Source organism: Chelonoidis abingdonii, chromosome 11 (assembly GCF_003597395.2).
Source record: "Chelonoidis abingdonii isolate Lonesome George chromosome 11, CheloAbing_2.0, whole genome shotgun sequence".
Lineage (NCBI taxonomy): Eukaryota > Metazoa > Chordata > Testudines > Testudinidae > Chelonoidis > Chelonoidis abingdonii.
In genome coordinates, this window is record NC_133779.1 from 44787636 (window position 1) to 44805615 (window position 17980).

General features: G+C 49.8%; 1 protein-coding gene across 1 annotated transcript in view; it reads left to right on the plus strand.

Moving 5' to 3' along the window:
• Positions 1-16177, plus strand: part of KCNN3 (potassium calcium-activated channel subfamily N member 3) — a 64786-nt gene extending 48609 nt beyond the window's left edge. The window contains exons 4-7 of the mRNA XM_032789390.2: positions 4357-4467; positions 10674-10801; positions 11084-11153; positions 14035-16177. Coding sequence (XP_032645281.1) covers positions 4357-4467; positions 10674-10801; positions 11084-11153; positions 14035-14331 — 606 coding nt within the window. The 3' untranslated portion in view covers positions 14332-16177. The remainder of the gene's footprint in view (positions 1-4356; positions 4468-10673; positions 10802-11083; positions 11154-14034) is intronic.
• The last annotated feature ends 1803 nt before the right edge of the window (positions 16178-17980 follow it).

A 17980-nucleotide genomic window follows, 5' to 3' on the forward strand; every position in this document is an offset into this window, starting at 1 on the left:
TTGGGTGGGCACTCAGCCTGCGCTCACGGGAGGTGCACAAAGGCCAGAACATCAGTTGGGAACTCCAGAGAGAGAGGCTTACACTGTGTCTACACTGCAGCCACTCCAGTGCTGTGGTGTAGTGTAGACCGTCATGACACCGACAAAGGGGGTTTTCCTGTTGCTGTATTTAATCCAGCTCTCAATGAGGCCATAGCTTGGGCAATGGAAGAATCCTGGCGAGCTCGCAGCAGCTCCACGGGGGCTCAGGTTGACTGAACGGCAGCTCTCAGGGGTGTGGGTTTTTCACAGAGGTAGGGCAGCCAACATTTCAGTGATAGACCAGGCCTCAGCTTGCTCCCCTAACACGTTTCCAAGTACACACAGCGTCAGGTATTTCCAAGCCCAGACCCATTTCATTCCACGGGTTCCTCTTCCGTCATCACTCTGCTTCTCTCCACTGTGCTGCCCGGACTTGCCTGCTTCCCTTGCAAGACCCTCTCCTTTATGGGCTGCATCTGCTGCTCCTCCTAGCTACTGAGTGGGACTAAGGTTGGGCACAGTGGGATTTAGCGCATCAGGCTGGAGCAATGCTGTGGGAGCCACCTGCTGGCTGGCACGTCCGGTGGGACCATGCCAACCACAGAGGCATGAATTTGCTCCACTGGCCAACCAGTTCACAGATTTTCCAAGTTCTGTGAGAGCAACTGGTTCCCCCTCCTTCTCCTGCCCCTAGAATCCCAGGCTTGCCGAACTCTCAAGAAGGCTAATTTTCAACATGCCAAAAACTACCCCTCAGTGTCTTGGTTTTAGTCCTGCCTCCATGGTGAGCTCCTGCTGCTATTGTGCTGTGCCAGTGCACTCAGACCCTATTAATGCAGCTCCCCTGGGGAGCATTCACTCTAGCCTGGGAAATACTTTATCTGGCTGCTGCCACGGTAACACCAGCCAAACAGGGGAGGAGTGTGACACTTTCCAGCAAACAGCCAGAAAAGGAGTCTGTTAGCGCCTGCCACAGCCCATGATGCTTCCTGCCACAGCTGACAGATCAGCCCCTCTGCTCAGCCAGCCGCGGTGGAGGAGAGCAAGCAGCATCTTCGCTCCTCAGCTGAATAGAAGCAACAAGGGTCAGGCTTAGGTGTGAGTGAGGCTAAGCATACAGGGAGCTGGGTGTCAGGGACCCTGCCTGCTCAGAGCCACCCTGATGATGAGGGAGTTAAGCTGGCTGCCTCCCCCATCATCTCAAAAAGGAGAGTTTGTCCCAGGCACCCAATGGCCTAATTTGATTTTAGCACGCTTTGTCCCAGAACAGCGGGGACCTGAGTACCCAGAGGATTGTACACTGCCCTCCAGCGTGGTTAAATGTGCTGTGAATTACATAGGGGACCCACCTATGCTGCCTATCACAGTCTGGCCTGCTGTTCTTTAAGCGCCAGGGGCTCATGAACCACAAGGAGCCCTCCAGTGCAGCCCCAGCCATTCTACTCCGTGGAACACCTGTCAACACAGCCCATGGATTACCAAACGCCAGCTGCTCCTCCAAGCCTGATTCTACCTTCTCGGGCTGCTGCGGCTTGTGCTAGGGTGCTAAACACACCGGTGCACCCATTACAGCTCAGGCTGAAGTGCTGACTCTGAGGAACTGTCCTGAGCTTCACAGCCTGAACTCCAGCCCAGGTCTGAACACCTGTTCGTAGTGCCAGGAGTGAGCTCCATGACCGAGTCTGTAGAGCCAGGCTCTGAGACTTGCTGCCCCAGGTTTTAAAACTCAGTGTAGACATACTCCTGAACAACAGGGGAGAGACCCTCAGTTTCCCCATCGGTGAGCTGTTTCCTTAGAGGATTAGAGAGATTATGTTATCTCTAGCGGAAAGAGCACATGCTGGGAGCCAGGCGCCCCTGAGTTCTAATCCTCGGGCTAACAGCGACTCCCTGAATGACCTTGGGTGAGTCCCTGCCTCACTCTGTGCCTCGGTTTCCCCATCTGTAAAATGGAGGTGATCGCACTCTGCTCTCAGCAAGGTCTTAGGTTTAGTTCGCTGTCTGTTCAGAAGATGAAAGGGGAAGAGAATGAAAATGTAAGAAGTGTGGATATCCCCCTACTCCCTATTCTGACCAGAGCATCTCAGCAGATCCCAGGCTAATGCACACAGCATCACTGAGTGCAGTCACTTTTGGGGAGCAGGGTGAGAATTAACTGCGCAACAGCCAGGGAAGGAAGGAAATGTTTCCCCAGTGACCCAGGGGCTTACGATTCATGCCAGGTCCATGGAGAACGGACAGAGCCTCCATCACTTCCAGGTGAAGGCTGAGTCCTCCCAGCGGGTTCCAGCGAGTCTATGGCCTGATTTTCAGAGGGACGGAGGCCAGAAGCTGCACTTGTCCCACTAAGCTCTGAAAGAGAAGCCAGGGGTTATTGTGAACCTGAGGCATGGCCTGAAAACCCACCCCGTCCGTCTGATGGAAAGTCCTGTCTGGAGAAACGAAGGCAGGTAGTCCCCAGGCACGGACGCCTGGCATATCTGCAATGTTTGGACGTGCACTCTGTAAAAGACATCAGCCTGGTGTTAGATCCAGGGTGGGTCTGCAGAGCCCAGACACCACCACGATGGGCATGGCAGAAGAGAAGAGCAATAGCAAAAATCGCTTGCAGCAGTGAACTGGCCCCGAGCTAACCTCACAGCCAAGGGCAGATGTCCAATCCCAAGCTAGACTGGGCAAACCAGAAGAACCTCCACTCCAAGGGAACAGAGGGAATGAAAAGCTTACATACGGAGCCTTCCAGGAGAATTGCAGGATGCAGCTCAGACCGTGATGTTTGTTAATGATCTTGAATGAATGAAAGGTCTCTCCCTAAGGTCACGGTCTCTGCCAGGCAGCACAGGGGAGGCAGTCTCATTCGCACACAGGGAGACTCAGGCAGACACTCTCACTCACTCTTTCACACATGCACAGATTCGCTTTCAGGTTGGCACCTTTTGCTTTTACAGCCAAATCTGTCCAGGAGATAATAGCTACCAACTGGGCTCTCCATTTGCCAAATGGAACATATCCCGACTTGAACGGGCACAGTTCCTACTGTAACTGCTTGGTAAAAAGGAGCTACCAGCTGTCACCCTTTAGGGAGAGGGAGAAGGGGGGAGGGAGGACAAGACAGAGAGAGTGATTCACATGATCTCATTTCTTTGCCAAGCCTCACTGTAGTAAAAATGGGTAGCTGACCAAAGTGCAGGGTGTCAGCAGCCTTTTCGAAAGGAATCACTTAGGAAGAGCCAAGGAGAAGGTGTCAGCTTCAGCTGCGCCAAAAGCATAGGCAGGTTTTTTTTGTTGTTTTTTTTTTCTGAAGCTCCATGAGAGAAAACAGAGATTGAGAGAGAGTGAGAGAGCGGGCCTGCAGACCTGCTGGGGTGTTTGATCCATCCTCTTCCCAGCCACATGGCCCTGCATCTTAATACAGGCGACACACAAAGGGCTTCCTTCATGACTCTCATAAAGGAAGCTATTTTTTAAATAACAAAGGGTTTAGTCAGGCCAGTTAATGTCATTATTCCCATTTCACAGATGGGGAAATTGAGGGGAAGGAATATGCTGCCAAGGTCACACAGTGAGTCAGGGTAAGAAACTCAGGAGTCCCGGTTGCCTGCATTAACAATCTTCCCACAGCAGTGAATGGAGCCCAGGAGTCCTGGCTCCTAGTCCCCCTGGCTTAGTTGTGAGCCTACACTCCCAACCAGAGCTGGGAACAGAACCCAGGAGTCTTGAGTTCCCCAGGGGCTGATGACTAGCCCATGCTCCTTTCCAGAGCTGGGAATAGAATCCAGGAGTCCTGACTCCCCCCTCTCCCATCCCCGCTCTAACCCACAAAACAGACTTCCTCAGGAGCCAGGAATGCACCCTAGTCCTGATGCTTTTCTCCTAAAAGCAGTGGGCCAGCTCCTTAGCTCGGGGGCACTATGCCACTGCACCAGCCAAGCTGGAGTATTGAGTGCAGCTTCTGAGTGTCTTGGGAGGGTCAGGAGAGGGCGACGGTTTCCTGATGACCCCCTGCCAACCAGCAGCGTAGTCCATTAATTACACAAACAGCTGCTCAAGGACACTGTGTCCAGCACTGTGGGCAGCTGACCCCATGGAGTAATTAAATATATGCCCTGCTGCACAAGGAGGTGGGGGGTGAAATGTAATTAATGTATGTAAATGGCTGGGAGAGCCTCAGGTGGATGGGGCTGCAGCCATGCAAAGCACCATCACTGCAAGGTTTCATCCCAAGTGTCTCTCTGTAGGAAGGCAAGTGGCATTTGGAAGTCGGAGGAGGCTTCTCCCTGCTCCACGATTAACTCTTTGCCTTCTTCTCTCCTCCCCTTGCTTTTCCAACGGCAGGGGGCTGGCTGCACCGCCCTGGTGGTGGCCGTGGTGGCCAGGAAACTGGAACTCACCAAAGCCGAGAAGCACGTGCACAACTTCATGATGGACACTCAGCTGACGAAGCGGGTAAGGTGCTCCAGGCAGCTGTCACAGCTGGTTGGGGTAAAAATCCCCAAATGTAACAGCAGGAAGCCTTAAGCCAGCTGGTGTAAATCCGCTTTGATCTCAATGGAACTATGCTGCTTTAGGCCTGCTGAGAGTCTGGCCTGACAGTTCTCATCTTGTAAACTAGACTGTGACATCACAGTGAGACCAGACCTTGATCTGGGAGGAGAAAACTTGCATGTATCCAGAAACTCCTCAAGCATCAACAATGCTGGCTGAAGTGGGGCGCTGGCCATTTGCACTATAAACTTTTCTTGAGCCCTGACAGAAAAATATCATGGAATGCTGCAGTGTGTCTGTTTCCTCACATTTCTGCAGGAATGTTTTCCTCTGCAAAGTGCCCTTCTCTAAATCATTTCCCCCCTTGGTCACTCCAGGTAATTTTCCTCATTTCCTTATGGAAGTGGCTAGTTAAAATGAAAAACCAAAGTCTCATCTCTGGGGCAGAGCTCAAAAGATCACTGAGCTGGTGCCCTGGTGCAGAGACAGCACTCAAAGGGGAAAACGCTCCTGTAGGCCAGGCAGAGATGTGTCCATCACAGAGCAATGGAGCACTTGAACAGGTCAGGAGCTGTTTCTTTAAGGACAGCTTTTGTGACAAGTTTTCCCAACACTCCTGTCTGCATGAAGATCACGAATGTTTTTCCCAAGAAGGCTCCTGAAACACGACCAGCACCAGTGTCAAAGCCCTGCTGTGCTCCACAGGTCTCTGTCAGGCTGCTGCTCATTGGGAGCTTCATTAGAAACTGAGCTCTGCTTTAATCCTTTGCAGTCTGAATTAAGCATGGAGTGACTTGTATTGTGGAGTCATAGCAATGCATGCCCAGTTGTCCCTGCAGCCCCGTTTCACTGGGGAATTATTCATGAGAGTTGAGCTGCTTTGTTTTGACTATAAATTGTGTTGGCGGAGGGCGTTTTTGTATTTGGTGTTTTTTAGGAGAATATACAGAGGTCAAAAGGAAAGTTCAGGGACATATTCCTCTGCTGTTGTTACAGCCTACTTCATGCTGCAGTGGCACGGCAACTGCTGTAGCATAATGGAAAATAAATTGTATAATCCGTACATGGTCTGAATGCTGTGCAGGTTTGGAAGAGGAGCTGCCAAGTCTGTAATGAGCAAGTAACACCAGCTCTCTCTCAATCTTCTGCTCCAAAAGTCTCTCGTTTACAAGGGATTTAGGAAAATCTGGAACGCCCAACTGTGCAGCCAAGCAGAGGAAGTGCCCTGTCCTAGGAGGAGACAGGCTACCTTTCCCCTCTCTGAAGGGGATCCTCTTCCTCATCTCTCCAGGGCAGGCCTATGCTGACTGGAGGCACAGGGCTTGTTTACATGCTTTGGGTCCCAGCTGGGCAGGGCCTAATGATCACTCCGAGGTTATCTGCACTTCAGCAGCAGGGCCAGTATTTCAGACAGCTGCCCACCCAATTACGAGTCGTTCTTTATGCTGGGATGGTACCCACTCTGTACTAGGCAAAGGAATCCACAATACAAATAGAGATCATGATACATTCATTATAAAATGTAGTTTTGTTTGTTTACTGTAAGTTTCAGATCCTTTGACAGGACTTATTCTGCCTTTGCTGTAGGTACAGTGGAAAAGTCTCTAAAGAATTAGTTCCAAGTGAACAAGATATTGTGTTATTTAGAGCCATACTGGGCGGGCTGGCCAGCAGAGGGATTCAAGAGAACATCAAATCCAGGGCTTACCACATTTTGGACTAACTTCTCAGTTGATATAAATGGGTGCAGCTCTATTGACTTCAGTGGAATTTCATCCATTTACATCAGCATAGAATTTGGCCCCATGTCTCTGATTTCCAGTATCTGCTCCCAAAAAGGGCTGGAGGGAAAGCTGCAGAGCCAGAAGCGTTTCCCACTCAGGGCAGTGCAGGGATTTCTGTGACGCTCCCCTCATGGAACCTTCCAGAGGCAAAACAGGAGGTAAAAAGTGACTTGTTAATCATGGCCTAGTGTTCACAGACCCCCACTCGCACCTCTGTCCGGGGGCATTCATTCTTAAAGCCATTTTCCATTTTCTTCAAGAGCCTCCAGATGAGCCCTCGTGTTGAGCTAGAATGATGCATAGTCCAAGCCAGCCTGGAGCGCAGCAGGTAACAGTAGGTTCTGACAGATGTAGGGGAGTCTAGCCAGGGAGCCGCTCCATGAGGAGAGGATGGAATTAGTGCAGTTACACCTCTCGCCGTGAGTATTCAGGTTCACACTTATATAAATAGGTGCAACTCAGCTGAAGCGAAGGGAATTGCTTACATTAGGGTTGAATTTGGCCCATTAACTTTTCATGAGTCAGAGTGGATGATCCATGCAAAGCATCCTAAGCTAATCTTTCCACTTACACCATTGTGGCACTAGTGCAACTCCCCTGACTTTAGCTGAGTTACTATGTAACTATGGAAAATCCACACCCCTGAGCAAGGTAATTATACCACCTCACCCCGGTGCACCCAGCTGCTGCCTCTGGGGGAGGCGGAGGTAGGTAGTGTCTCCACCAAGCTCTACAGAGGCGCAGCTGCACCAGTACAGCGCTGTGAGTGCAGACAAAACCCTAAGCCTGGATTTCACCAGCATGAATGAGAGAGTTTCTCAGAGGAGAAGAAATCAGTGAGGATCCAGTCTCTGCAGCCTAGCCGTGGAACTGCACTAGAACTCTGGCAGTGTATAATCACTTTATACCCTGTGGTGACTGTACTTAATGTCACTTCAAATGTGAGTGGCACCAGCAATTTTTTGTATGAGTGAGATGGCAGTGAAGCAGAGGTAGGTATGTGACTTTGGACTGGCTCAGCGTCATGACTTGGAAACTCAATTTTCAAATGTGTCTGGATCCTGTGGAGACTTAGCAGTAAAGGAGATTGAGATCATGGGCAAGGAATTGAATTGAAACTGCCAGAGATGAAGAACGTTACACAAATCTTGAGTGCGATGCAGTGCCCTCCTGCTGAAGAGAGGGAAAAATCTAGGAGCAAAACCAGATACCTCCCATAAGCGGCAGAGAACTGAAATGATCATCTTCATAGCCAGGGAATTGGGGGAGTCAGAAGAACAAAACTAGCTTCCTCTACTCATTTTTAAGGGATTTTAAAACATGGTGAAAAAATAAGCCGGCAGATTGATGTGGGACGTATTTTTCCGAGGACCATGCAGTGGATTGGTCCCTTTTGGTGATCAAACCGGGATTCGGTTATAAAGCAACAAACCCCTGAAGTGATGTTTGGAAGGAAAACGGAGGAAGCCTAATTGTCTATGCACCCTTCTTACAGCTTCTTTTCTGGTCTCTCCATTCTCCTCACTAGAGCAACGCCCCATGTTACCCGCCCTCCGCCCCATTCCCCAACCCTCATGTATGTTTTATTTGTTAAATATGCTCTAGGTCCTACAGAAATCAAAGGCAGTTACAGATAAAATCCAAGTGGAAAATCTGGTGGAAAAGTAAGAGCCCCCGAGAAGTTTAGGGATAAAATTGTTGTACCCCACAGAATATCCAGGGACCTTGGGGAGATTCTGGTGCCTCACTCCTTCCTCAGGAAATCTGCACGTTCCTCCTTTCCATCACTCCTGTTGGGTCACGGGGCCCAGCCCGTGTCACTGCGAAGAGACATTAGTTTCTTCAGGATGCCCACTCTGAGCTTGAGTCTCTGGCAGGGGAGGAATGTCTTGCGAAGAGCAAGCTGCCAAGGAGGCCGGGGAAGGGGTGTTGGGCAGGAAATGTGGCGTGCCTGCCTTGCAGGGAGCCCACAGCCAGAGTGGCGTTTATGGTGACATAAGCAATACAAAAAGCAAACCTGATCTTCCTCCTTCTCCCACGGCTATTGATGTGCTGGCTTTGTGCCAAGTGGACTGTGGCCAATTCATTTCAAAGCAAGCACCAAAGCTGCAGTTTAACAGCAGACTCTTCAAGCCAGGTTCCTGCACAGACTTTCTCAGACCGAGCCACCAGGAAGGGGGTTAATAAATTCAGTGATGTCCGTGTTGCACTGTGGTTTGTGCATGTGTGTTCACAGGCGGAGGATCTGGTTTTCCCACACCTGACAGCCCAGCCTAGCCAAAGACGAGAGCACGTGGAGTCCTGATTTGAGAAATACTTGGATTTGATTACTCTGGGCACAACCACCAGCCTAATGTGAAATTTATTATAAACCTGTGTATGGGAAGTGCAGTACTTGGGGGTGGTAGAAAGAGGAGAGCTGTGGTTCATTCTCTCGCCAGCACCTGTGTTCAGGTGTGACCTGCTCCTGGAGACAAGTAAACCTGGGATGCACGTGACCAAGAGTCACTAACATCTGACGGCTGCTGGGGGGTCTCAGTCAAGTCCCTAGTGGACAAGTGTCCATAACAAAAGCAAACAATTGGCTGGTTGGCAGTCTCAGCAGCGAGGCCAAAGACAGAGTGAACCATGAAGACTGCTGCCCCACGGTCACTGCCTCCAAGCGGTGGTGACGCACTAGCACAAGAGACTGGAGGAAGCTTTCACTTGCACTGCCAGTTCTGTAGATAGAGGACCTGAGCCTCCCGGGCTGTTAGTTACTCTCACAAGGTTGTGTATAAAAATTCCCCCTAGTACTCACAATCTCTCTTTGTTCTCCTGCCCCAGCACCATAGCAATCTGCAAAGCTTTTGGAAATGTCTGAGCAGTGGGTATCTCTGCTTAAACTCCTGACACAGAGCAAAACATGCAAAAACCCAAAAGGTAACAACTAATTACAAATCAGCTTGGCTTGGCTGTGACCAAGGAACACTTCCCCCTGCTCTTTCCACTAATTACTCAAGATGTCTGTGTTTAAATGAAAACTTGGTCCCTAGCCGTCTGGATTCTGTTGGTCTGTCTCAAATTGGTGGTGCACTGAGTGATATCAGCCATTTCGGGGCCAGCATATGGGAATGCCATCAGCAGGAGTGTGTGGCTTTATAGCATGGAGAGGGGGCTGCAAAGGGGAAAAGCTCTGGCTTTAATCATTGGGGATAAGTACAGGAAATTGCTGTGGTGCTGTCCCCATTTCCAGTGTAACCAAACCGACCCATGTGTGAAACAGCTGTTACAATGCTTTGGCTACCGTGGGGAAGGGGCAGCTGGCACTGGGGGTGGATTCCTCTCTGCATGTGAGGCATGTTCACACTGGCGGCCAGTACAGAATCCATGTCCTCTCGGGGACAGGAGTAAATATCTGCCAGACAAGGATCCCTCTAATTTTTTACACCCATGTGCGGAATTAATTTTGTTATGTGCACCAAAATGGAGGTGATGTGTGGTGGGGGTGGGGCCAAGGGGTTCACAGTGTGGCAGGGGGCTCAGGGCTGGGGAACATGGTTGGGGTGTGGGTGGGGGCTGCCTCATGGTTTTGCTCCNTACGTGTGGAATTAATTTTGTTACATGCACCAATACAGAGCTGATATGTGAGGGTTCTGGCTGGGGGTGCGGGCACTGGGGTGGGGCTGGGGATGAGGGGTTTGGGGTCCAGGCTGCCTCTGGGCTGCAGTGGGGAGAGAGGACTTCCTCCAGCTCTCTCTTGTTGTAGCCTCTCACTGGCTGCTGCAGCTCTGGGTCCAGGAGAGAGGTGCCTCACGCCTGCGTGCCTCTTGATAGCCTGCTGTGTGCCCACGCAGCTTAGAGGGAACTTAGCTGCCAGGGACTCTCAGTGGCATGTGGGGATGGCCTGGAACTGGTTCCATGAAGAACGTGGTCCTGCTCAGCACAGTGTAGACTGTTGCACATTTAGGCACAAGGTAAAAACTGAGGGGCAGGTTAGGGAGTGTGTGGGAACCCAAACAAGAACACTGCAGCGTGGTCCCCAATCCACTCCTGCCTCGCCTTCAAAGTGCCCAGCAAAGCACCCTGTCAGCATAAGGAGGAACCCACTCATCCCATGTCTCCTCAGATCTGCCCATTTGCCACCAGCCCTCTTTCTTACCCATCACTCTCGTGAGCAAGGGCACGATCCTGCCAAGTGCCAAGCTGTGCTGTAAAGTGCTGAGTGCCCTCGGTTCTGACTGACTTTAATGGGAGGGGAGTGTGCTTAGCAGCTTGTAGGACCAGTACAGACCAATCCAAACCATTGCCCCAGGCCTAACATACAAGATACTGCATCCCATATGCTCTCTGAGCCAGGAGGAGGAACTAACCTGCAGCTGGGTCTCCACTTTTGTCTTGCAGATCAAGAATGCTGCAGCCAACGTCCTTCGGGAAACGTGGCTTATCTACAAACACACAAAGCTGCTAAAGAAGATTGATCATGCCAAAGTCAGGAAGCATCAGAGAAAGTTCCTTCAAGCCATTCACCAGTAAGTGGAATCCACTCCAAATGGCGACCAGAAGAACAGTGGGGTGGGAGGGAGAATGACCAACATGGTCCAGACCTCGATGTTCCAGCTCAGTTCATAGAGAAGAAAATCTGAGCAATTTTCCATTTCCTTGCCAGATGCCATTAAGAATATGCTTGTCTCTTGTGACCCATGTGCTGTGTGTGGCTAATCCCAGCTGGGTTTCCAGAGCAGTTAATGTGGCTGGAGGGACCAGCACACGGAAAAAGGACATGGCTGTATCAGCATTTTCTTCTTCCACAGGCTGCGCAGTGTGAAGATGGAGCAGAGGAAGCTGAGTGACCAGGCCAACACACTGGTTGATCTTTCCAAGGCAAGTCTCTGAAGTTCTCTCCGAGGCCGACAGGGCTGCAGGCCTTTCATCTACATTTACTGTATAATCAGTCCGTCGGAGCTGGCTGAACGCAGGAGACAAAAGATCAAACACTAGGCATCTGGAAATGACAGTTGGGGGTATTACTCATACCCTGCAGCCAGGGATACGGCCCGTTTCTAGCTATTACTGCACTCGGAGATTGGGGCAGTGTAGATTCTAACAGAGGCTGGAGTTGGATAGGTACAATAGTATTGTGCCTCATCTCTGGAATGGGAACAGCTGGCATAGATGGGGTGTGCCAGTTCCCTTTGCAACCAACACACAGCAAAGCAGGATCTGGGATCAATCTTTTAATGTCAGGCTTCTCAAAAGGGCTTTAGGCAGAGCGGTGCTCAATTCCCACTGAAAATCAGCAGCAGCTGGACTAGCTCAGGCCCTGTTGAAAATGACAGCCTAAAACATTAGCCAAAGATGCTCTTCATTTGAAGACAAAATTCTGGTAAATTCTCATCCTCGCAGACAGGGGGTCATCCCAGAGATAGAATATCAATGGAGCCGCAGCAGCGTCGCAATATCCATATCTTCAAAGAACTGCAAGAGCTAAAAGCTCCCAGGCCTGGAACGCCCAGCTGCTCCATCGGCAGGGTTCAGATGTTAGGAGGACATTATTTCCGGTTACTCTCCTCTTGATCCTGAGTCAGATTTCGTAGCAGCGGGAAACCTAGTTGGAGAGCCAGACTAAAAGCTCAGTTTTCATGTGCAGTGTCCCGCTGAAAAGAAGATTTAATTTAGGGAGCAGCTTGGTACTTCCTCTCCTGGACAAATAGAAGCTGGGTTGCTGTCAGTGCGATAGCTTGTCTTTTCTGCGGAGATGGGCTAAGACAGTAGGTCCCCAATGGGGATTATCCTTATGATGCAAATATCAGTGTCCCAAATTACCCACGAGCAATTCAGGAACTACCCACTCAGCAGTGTAGCCTAAACCCAGAGGAAGATCCAGCCCAACCCAGCAAGCAGGTCCCTCTTCTGTTCATTGTTACTGTGTTATGGGTGTGCCCAAAGGCCCCTGTCGGGATGAGGGCCTTGTTGTACTCGGTATTGTACAAACACAGGTGATGTCTTCATGGCCTCCAGGGCTCACAGTGCAGAAGATAAAGGGCTAGAGGTGGAGGCAGAACACATGCAAATGCCTGTGGGGGTGACAGGCATAGCTGAGGATGAGGATCACATTTAATCATTTCAGCAGCATGCAGCTGGATCATAACACAGAACAAGCTGCAGAGCATTAGCCAGAGGCGACACTGCACAGGCTGCTTGCACCACCAGTAAATAAATCTAAGTATCTGACACAATCAAGCCTAGGCTGAGTCCTGCCAGAAAAGAGTTAAATCAGACGGTTCCAGCTGCTGCCAGCGTGTGTACCTTGCAACCGAGAGGTGAACTCTGATGTTCTGCTGATCGATATCTTTCTTACTGGGATGCTCTGGACCAGCCAGAAGTCTCACATCTTTCCTCTCTGTCCAGGCTTCCCCCGGCATTCAGTCACCAGGCAACAAATTAGAAGAGCATAGCATCTCTCTGGTAAAAACCTGGTAAAGGAATAAACTCGTTATAGCAAAATCTTGTAACAGGCTTTTCTTTTAACGGGTCATTGATTCATTTTAAAGACTTCTCTCTTAATTTGGAAAATATGCTTGTGCCTTGCTACACAGGAAACAGCTTCACTTATTGACTCAGCACTTTTGTTGCAATTTGCTCTATAGCACTGGAAGTTCAGTCTCTGAATGGAGATTTCCCTCTTTCCGGTATCCATGTGAAAAGGCTTCATTGTTCACACACTGCTCTATTTGTTACAAGTATTGGTTTAGCTAGGTGCAACTATACCCTAACTCCCTCTAATCAAACTTTCACCTCCTTGCTGTAATTTTCCCTCTCTTCTTTCTTCTCCCCTTTTAGCAACCTGTGTTTGTCTGTTCCCATCTCTATTTTATGAACAGCATCAGAATCACAAGGTGGAGGTGTGCAGAAATCAATTCACGGAGGTTGTATGTGTGCACACCGATGTCAGACCACACCGAGAGTCTCAAACCCCCAGCAAAAAGGACCAAATGTGATGGAAGACACTGTAATTTCCAAAAGAGCTGGTATTTCCACTTGCCAGATTCCAGAGAGGCTGCCTTCCTCTTGGTTAGAGCAGGGGCTACTGCCTCACCGTGTGACCCTGAACAAATCAGTTCCCCTCTAGGGGCCTTAGAAAACACCTACTTTTGTGAAGCACTTTGAGATCCTTCCATGGAAGGTGCTACCTGAGTGCGAAGCAGCACTGTTATTTAGATCTAACCCTACATGCTCTGACTTTGATGATTCCAAGCGTTCTCAAAAGACAGCAGCCAGTTTTAATTTCTTAATTTTCGGCCATTAGCTGGTTAGGGGCTGCTCAGCTGAGAGAATGTTCTGTCCTTAATTTTCGCAGGATCTGCCAACAAGATGTATTTTCAAGGTTTCTACAGCCAACAGCTCGGTGGGACAGAGAGTAAACATCCAGCATTTGCCACTTAGCTTTCACAGGGTGAAATGTTTTCTTCTTAGTCCCAGTACAGAACTCTCAGCCTCTGAGGCTTCATTCCAGGCTTAGCCAGCTTGTTGCTCTCCCCAGCCCATCAGAAATGCAACCCAAGAGGTTCTCCCCCAATATTTCTGATCTCCAAGAGAGACAGGGCAGGTCTTCCATATGCAACATCCTGCCGGCTGTTGCTCCATGCTTGCAGGCCTTTGTCAGCTGTGCCAGCTCAGCTGTAAACAGGGCTTTTACCTCCCACTTGTTCTGGCTGTTAGTGTCCTCTGCGCTAATCCCAGTGATGTCTTCTTTGTCTCCCAGATGCAGAACGTTATGTATGACCTGATCACAGAGCTCAATGACCGGAGTGAGGACTTGGAGAAGCAGATTGGCAGCCTAGAGTCCAAACTGGAGCAGCTAACCACTAGCTTCAACTCTCTTCCCCTGCTCATCGCCGAAACCCTGCGCCACCAGCAGCAGCAGCTCCTCACAGCTGTTATTGAGGCTCGTGGCATCAGTATGGCAGGGGGCACCCCCCAGACGCCCCTGTCTGACAGTCCGATTGGGGTCAGCTCCACCTCCTTCCCAACTCCTTACACCAGTTCAAGCAGCTGCTAAATTGCAGACTGAGCTCCCAAGCCCTACGAAGACAGACAAGAAGAGCTACTTGTGGGTCTTCAGAGTCAAGTCAACTTTCTTCCGGCCCTCTGGCCTCCAGAAACATCCAGGCCAAGCCAATGCTGAAAGCACGACTGAACCAACGCCGAGGTTAGCTCAGAGCCCTCGGAGTTCAACAACGCCTTGGAACCAGAAATCCAGTCTTTGTTTCAGTGCCTCTACATGTGATGAGAAGGAAGCGGATGTGAGGGGAAGCCTCTGGCAAAGCCCTTGCTGCAGTGTTTGGTGGAGGACAGAAATCCACACTCAATCTCAGGTCTTCAAATAGAAAAAAAAAAAAAAGTCCAAAGCACTGAAGCAACGGAGCTGCACCAGAGGGAGAGTACTCCACAGCGCGGGCTGTGAGCCATGGGCAAAGGGGCTGCTTATCTCCAGGGCCTTCCTTTGTCCCTATTCCTCCCAGCCCTGTTTGTTAAGTGTCTTGCCAAGGAAGAGTGGGGGAGGAGGACAATTAGTTTGCCAAGACTGCTATCCCTTTGCCTCCTGCATCTCCCACAGTCCTACCGGAGAACTGCCAATATCTCGCCTTCTTGCACAGGCTCTGAGCTCAGAGGCCCATTTCCCACCCCACCCCCTGCCAAAACACTGCCACATACATGCATTTCCAGCTAGGGGAGGGTGCTTCATTTGCTTTATTCTGAGTCTCTTTAAAGGAGTGAATCCATCTTCTGCCGGAAGCCACGTGCTGGAGCTCAGCATTCAGGTGCTGGGCACTGCATCTGGGGCATGCTGGCTTCGTGGGGGTGTTTATTGCATTACAGGGCAGTTACAGGGAGATGTATGATGAGGCCCTGATGAAACACACTGCAAGTCAATCCAACATGGATTGTTTAAAAATGCACTGCCACTCCAGTAAAACCATGCGAGGCATCTGAGTTCCAAGCACCCTGAGTCAGCGGGGCAGCGAGGGTTGCAGAAACAATGCGTTCAGCCAATGGTCAGGGAGGGCTTTGTGGAATGGAACCAGATGGTTCCTCCTGGAGCTGCATCCAGTCCTGTTTGACTGGAGTGAGGGTCACTGCACTGCAGGGCTTTCAAGGAGGCACCCTGCATTCCTCCTGAAAACCCCTCTGAGGAGTAGAAAAAGGTTTGTGGTGGATCTTGAATTACCTGCATCACCCACAAACCAGAGCCACCATTTATAGTCTCAGCAAATAATCCAGTACCTCTCCAATCCAGATACTCTTTGAAGAGGCTTCAGAACTGAAAGGTGAAACACCCAGGGCCAGTTAGCGAGAGGGTCTTAACTTGTGACATGAATTTAAAAATTCTCTCCCCTGCCTTCAGTTTGGCTGACAACAATGACATTCTACTAGCTCAAACATTGCTGTGATCTAATCATGAGGTTGCTTTAATGGGAAGTAGGAATTGGGAGAGACAGAAAAGAATGTTGATTAGGACACTTCATCAGTTTAAAACAAAAGACTAATTTATTGCAGTGATTCTGTTGGGTCTTGGTAGCTAGCAGCGGAACCACCCCGGGGTAAATGATGCAATGCACAGCTTCACAGGCAGCTAGACAGATATCCACAGCCCGGGATCCTGCCCTTTATGGCCATCTGCTGGGGGAGCTGCCGTCAACAGCAATGGTCAGGAGTGGGGATGGACATGCAAGTTACCAGCCCCGCCACTGGCTGTGGGAGAGGGCAGTCCATAAGAGAGAGATGGCTAATCTTTGCTGGTTGTCACCATGGGCCTGGACACCTCCCAGCTTCCTCTGGGAACTAAAATGTTCCCTTCTCTCTCTGACATTTTCACTTCTTTCAAAACTCTTTGTTCAGCCCCAGCTCCTGCCTTTGTTGTTTTAATGCCTTGTCTGGTCTTTGTTCAGAGTCCTGCGGGCAGCCGCAAGGCGCTGGCTTGCTTTCTTAGAACTCCGGGGATGGTGTTGGCTGCTCTCAATGAAAACTCAGCAGAGGATATTTATATATTTTTAAACAGATGAAGTAACCATGTAATTACTCTGTGATATTAATTACACATCACCCAGCGGTGTCTTCTAATTGTACTGAAAGTCACTGTGTTACTCCAGGCATACTTAGCCTGGAAGCGTCTCCTCTGTAACTCTTTCACTTCCATAAAGAACACTGGATTCCATAGGTACCTAGGCAGGGATCTATCATCAGCAGAGGGGTTTACGTGCAAAACTCTCCTTGCTGCCGCTGGTAGGTGTTGTGCGCCTCAAACCCTACACTGAAAGTTTCTTAGAAAACCATCACTAGTTGGAGAGAGGAATACTACTTCTTCCCACCCGCGCTAACACTGGTGGCACAACGGTATTGCTTTGCCGCATATTGTGGCAGAAATACCAAGAGAGTTCTGCTAATAATGCCCTAGTACCACAGAGGTCTGAGTAACCTCGTTGGTAATGCAGGAGCAAAATGAGCCTCCATAAACACAACTGACCGAGGTCAGGAGGGAAATTATACACCCTCCAAAGAAGTACTGCAGAGGCAAGGCAGGATGTTACACAGCCCCATGCCAGCAGGAACGAGGGCACCATGGACACCTTTCCATCAGCCGCAACCCAGCAAAGTGTTTAGTGTGGACATACGCAATTGACTGTATAAAATCGATTTCTAAAAATCGACTTCTATAAAATTGACCTAATTTTGTAGTGTAGACATACCCTCAGAGGGTTTCCTGCGCCAATAGCCATGGTACTCCTCACCCAGAACCTCTGTCACCATCTTGAGAAATTGCAGGCTTTTCCCTCCATACAGCAGCATTCAATAATCACCATCAGCTCTCAAAGCCCATCGTGGTGTGCTCAGGCACACCCCTTTCCATGGTGGGAGTGGTTTTCGGTTTATAGCCACACCATTGCTTGGCCTGTCACCCTCCCAGTCGTAGCCATCAGGCCTTTCTCCTACTTCAGGAGTGTGTCCATTTCCACTGCCATCGTTTGAACCGTGCTCCCCCTCCTTCCCAGCCCTAACTGCAGTATTTAGAGAGGAGAGACGGCTACGCTAACATCACTGCCAGTATCCCTCCAGTCTGGCCAGGAGGAGATATTCTAGCTACAGTAGCCATCTGCTCCCCCTTCCAAATAACTTGTAGGCCAGTGGTTAGGTCACTCAACTGGGAGTCAGGAGCCCTGAGTTCTAGTCCTGGCTCTGCCACAGACTCACTGTGTGACCTTGGGCAAGTCACTTCCCATCTCTCTGCCTCCATTTCCTCTCCTGTAAGATGGTGAGGACAATGCTTATCCATCTTTATAACATGTTTTCAGGTCTAGGGATGAGAAAGGCTCTATAAATGCTAAATAGTGTTATAAAATTACGTGTCTTTATCTCTGGTGGTTCACATAGGACTAAACAACAGCATCTTACACTTAAGCTGTGATATGAGTACTAGAAAGAGACAGAAAAATATATCCGCAAGTTTTAGATCACTAAAGGGAGTATTGGTTGCAAAGGATCAGTATCACCAACAGGAAACTTGGAACTTGTGCCTAATAATCAATTTTGGTAAATCCTACTGAATGAGATGAGACTGGAAAATGCCAAATCACTAACAGATTCAAAGCTTTTGTGAGGAATGAAGCACAGGCAGTGAAAGCTTCAATATCATATGTAGTGTATGAGAA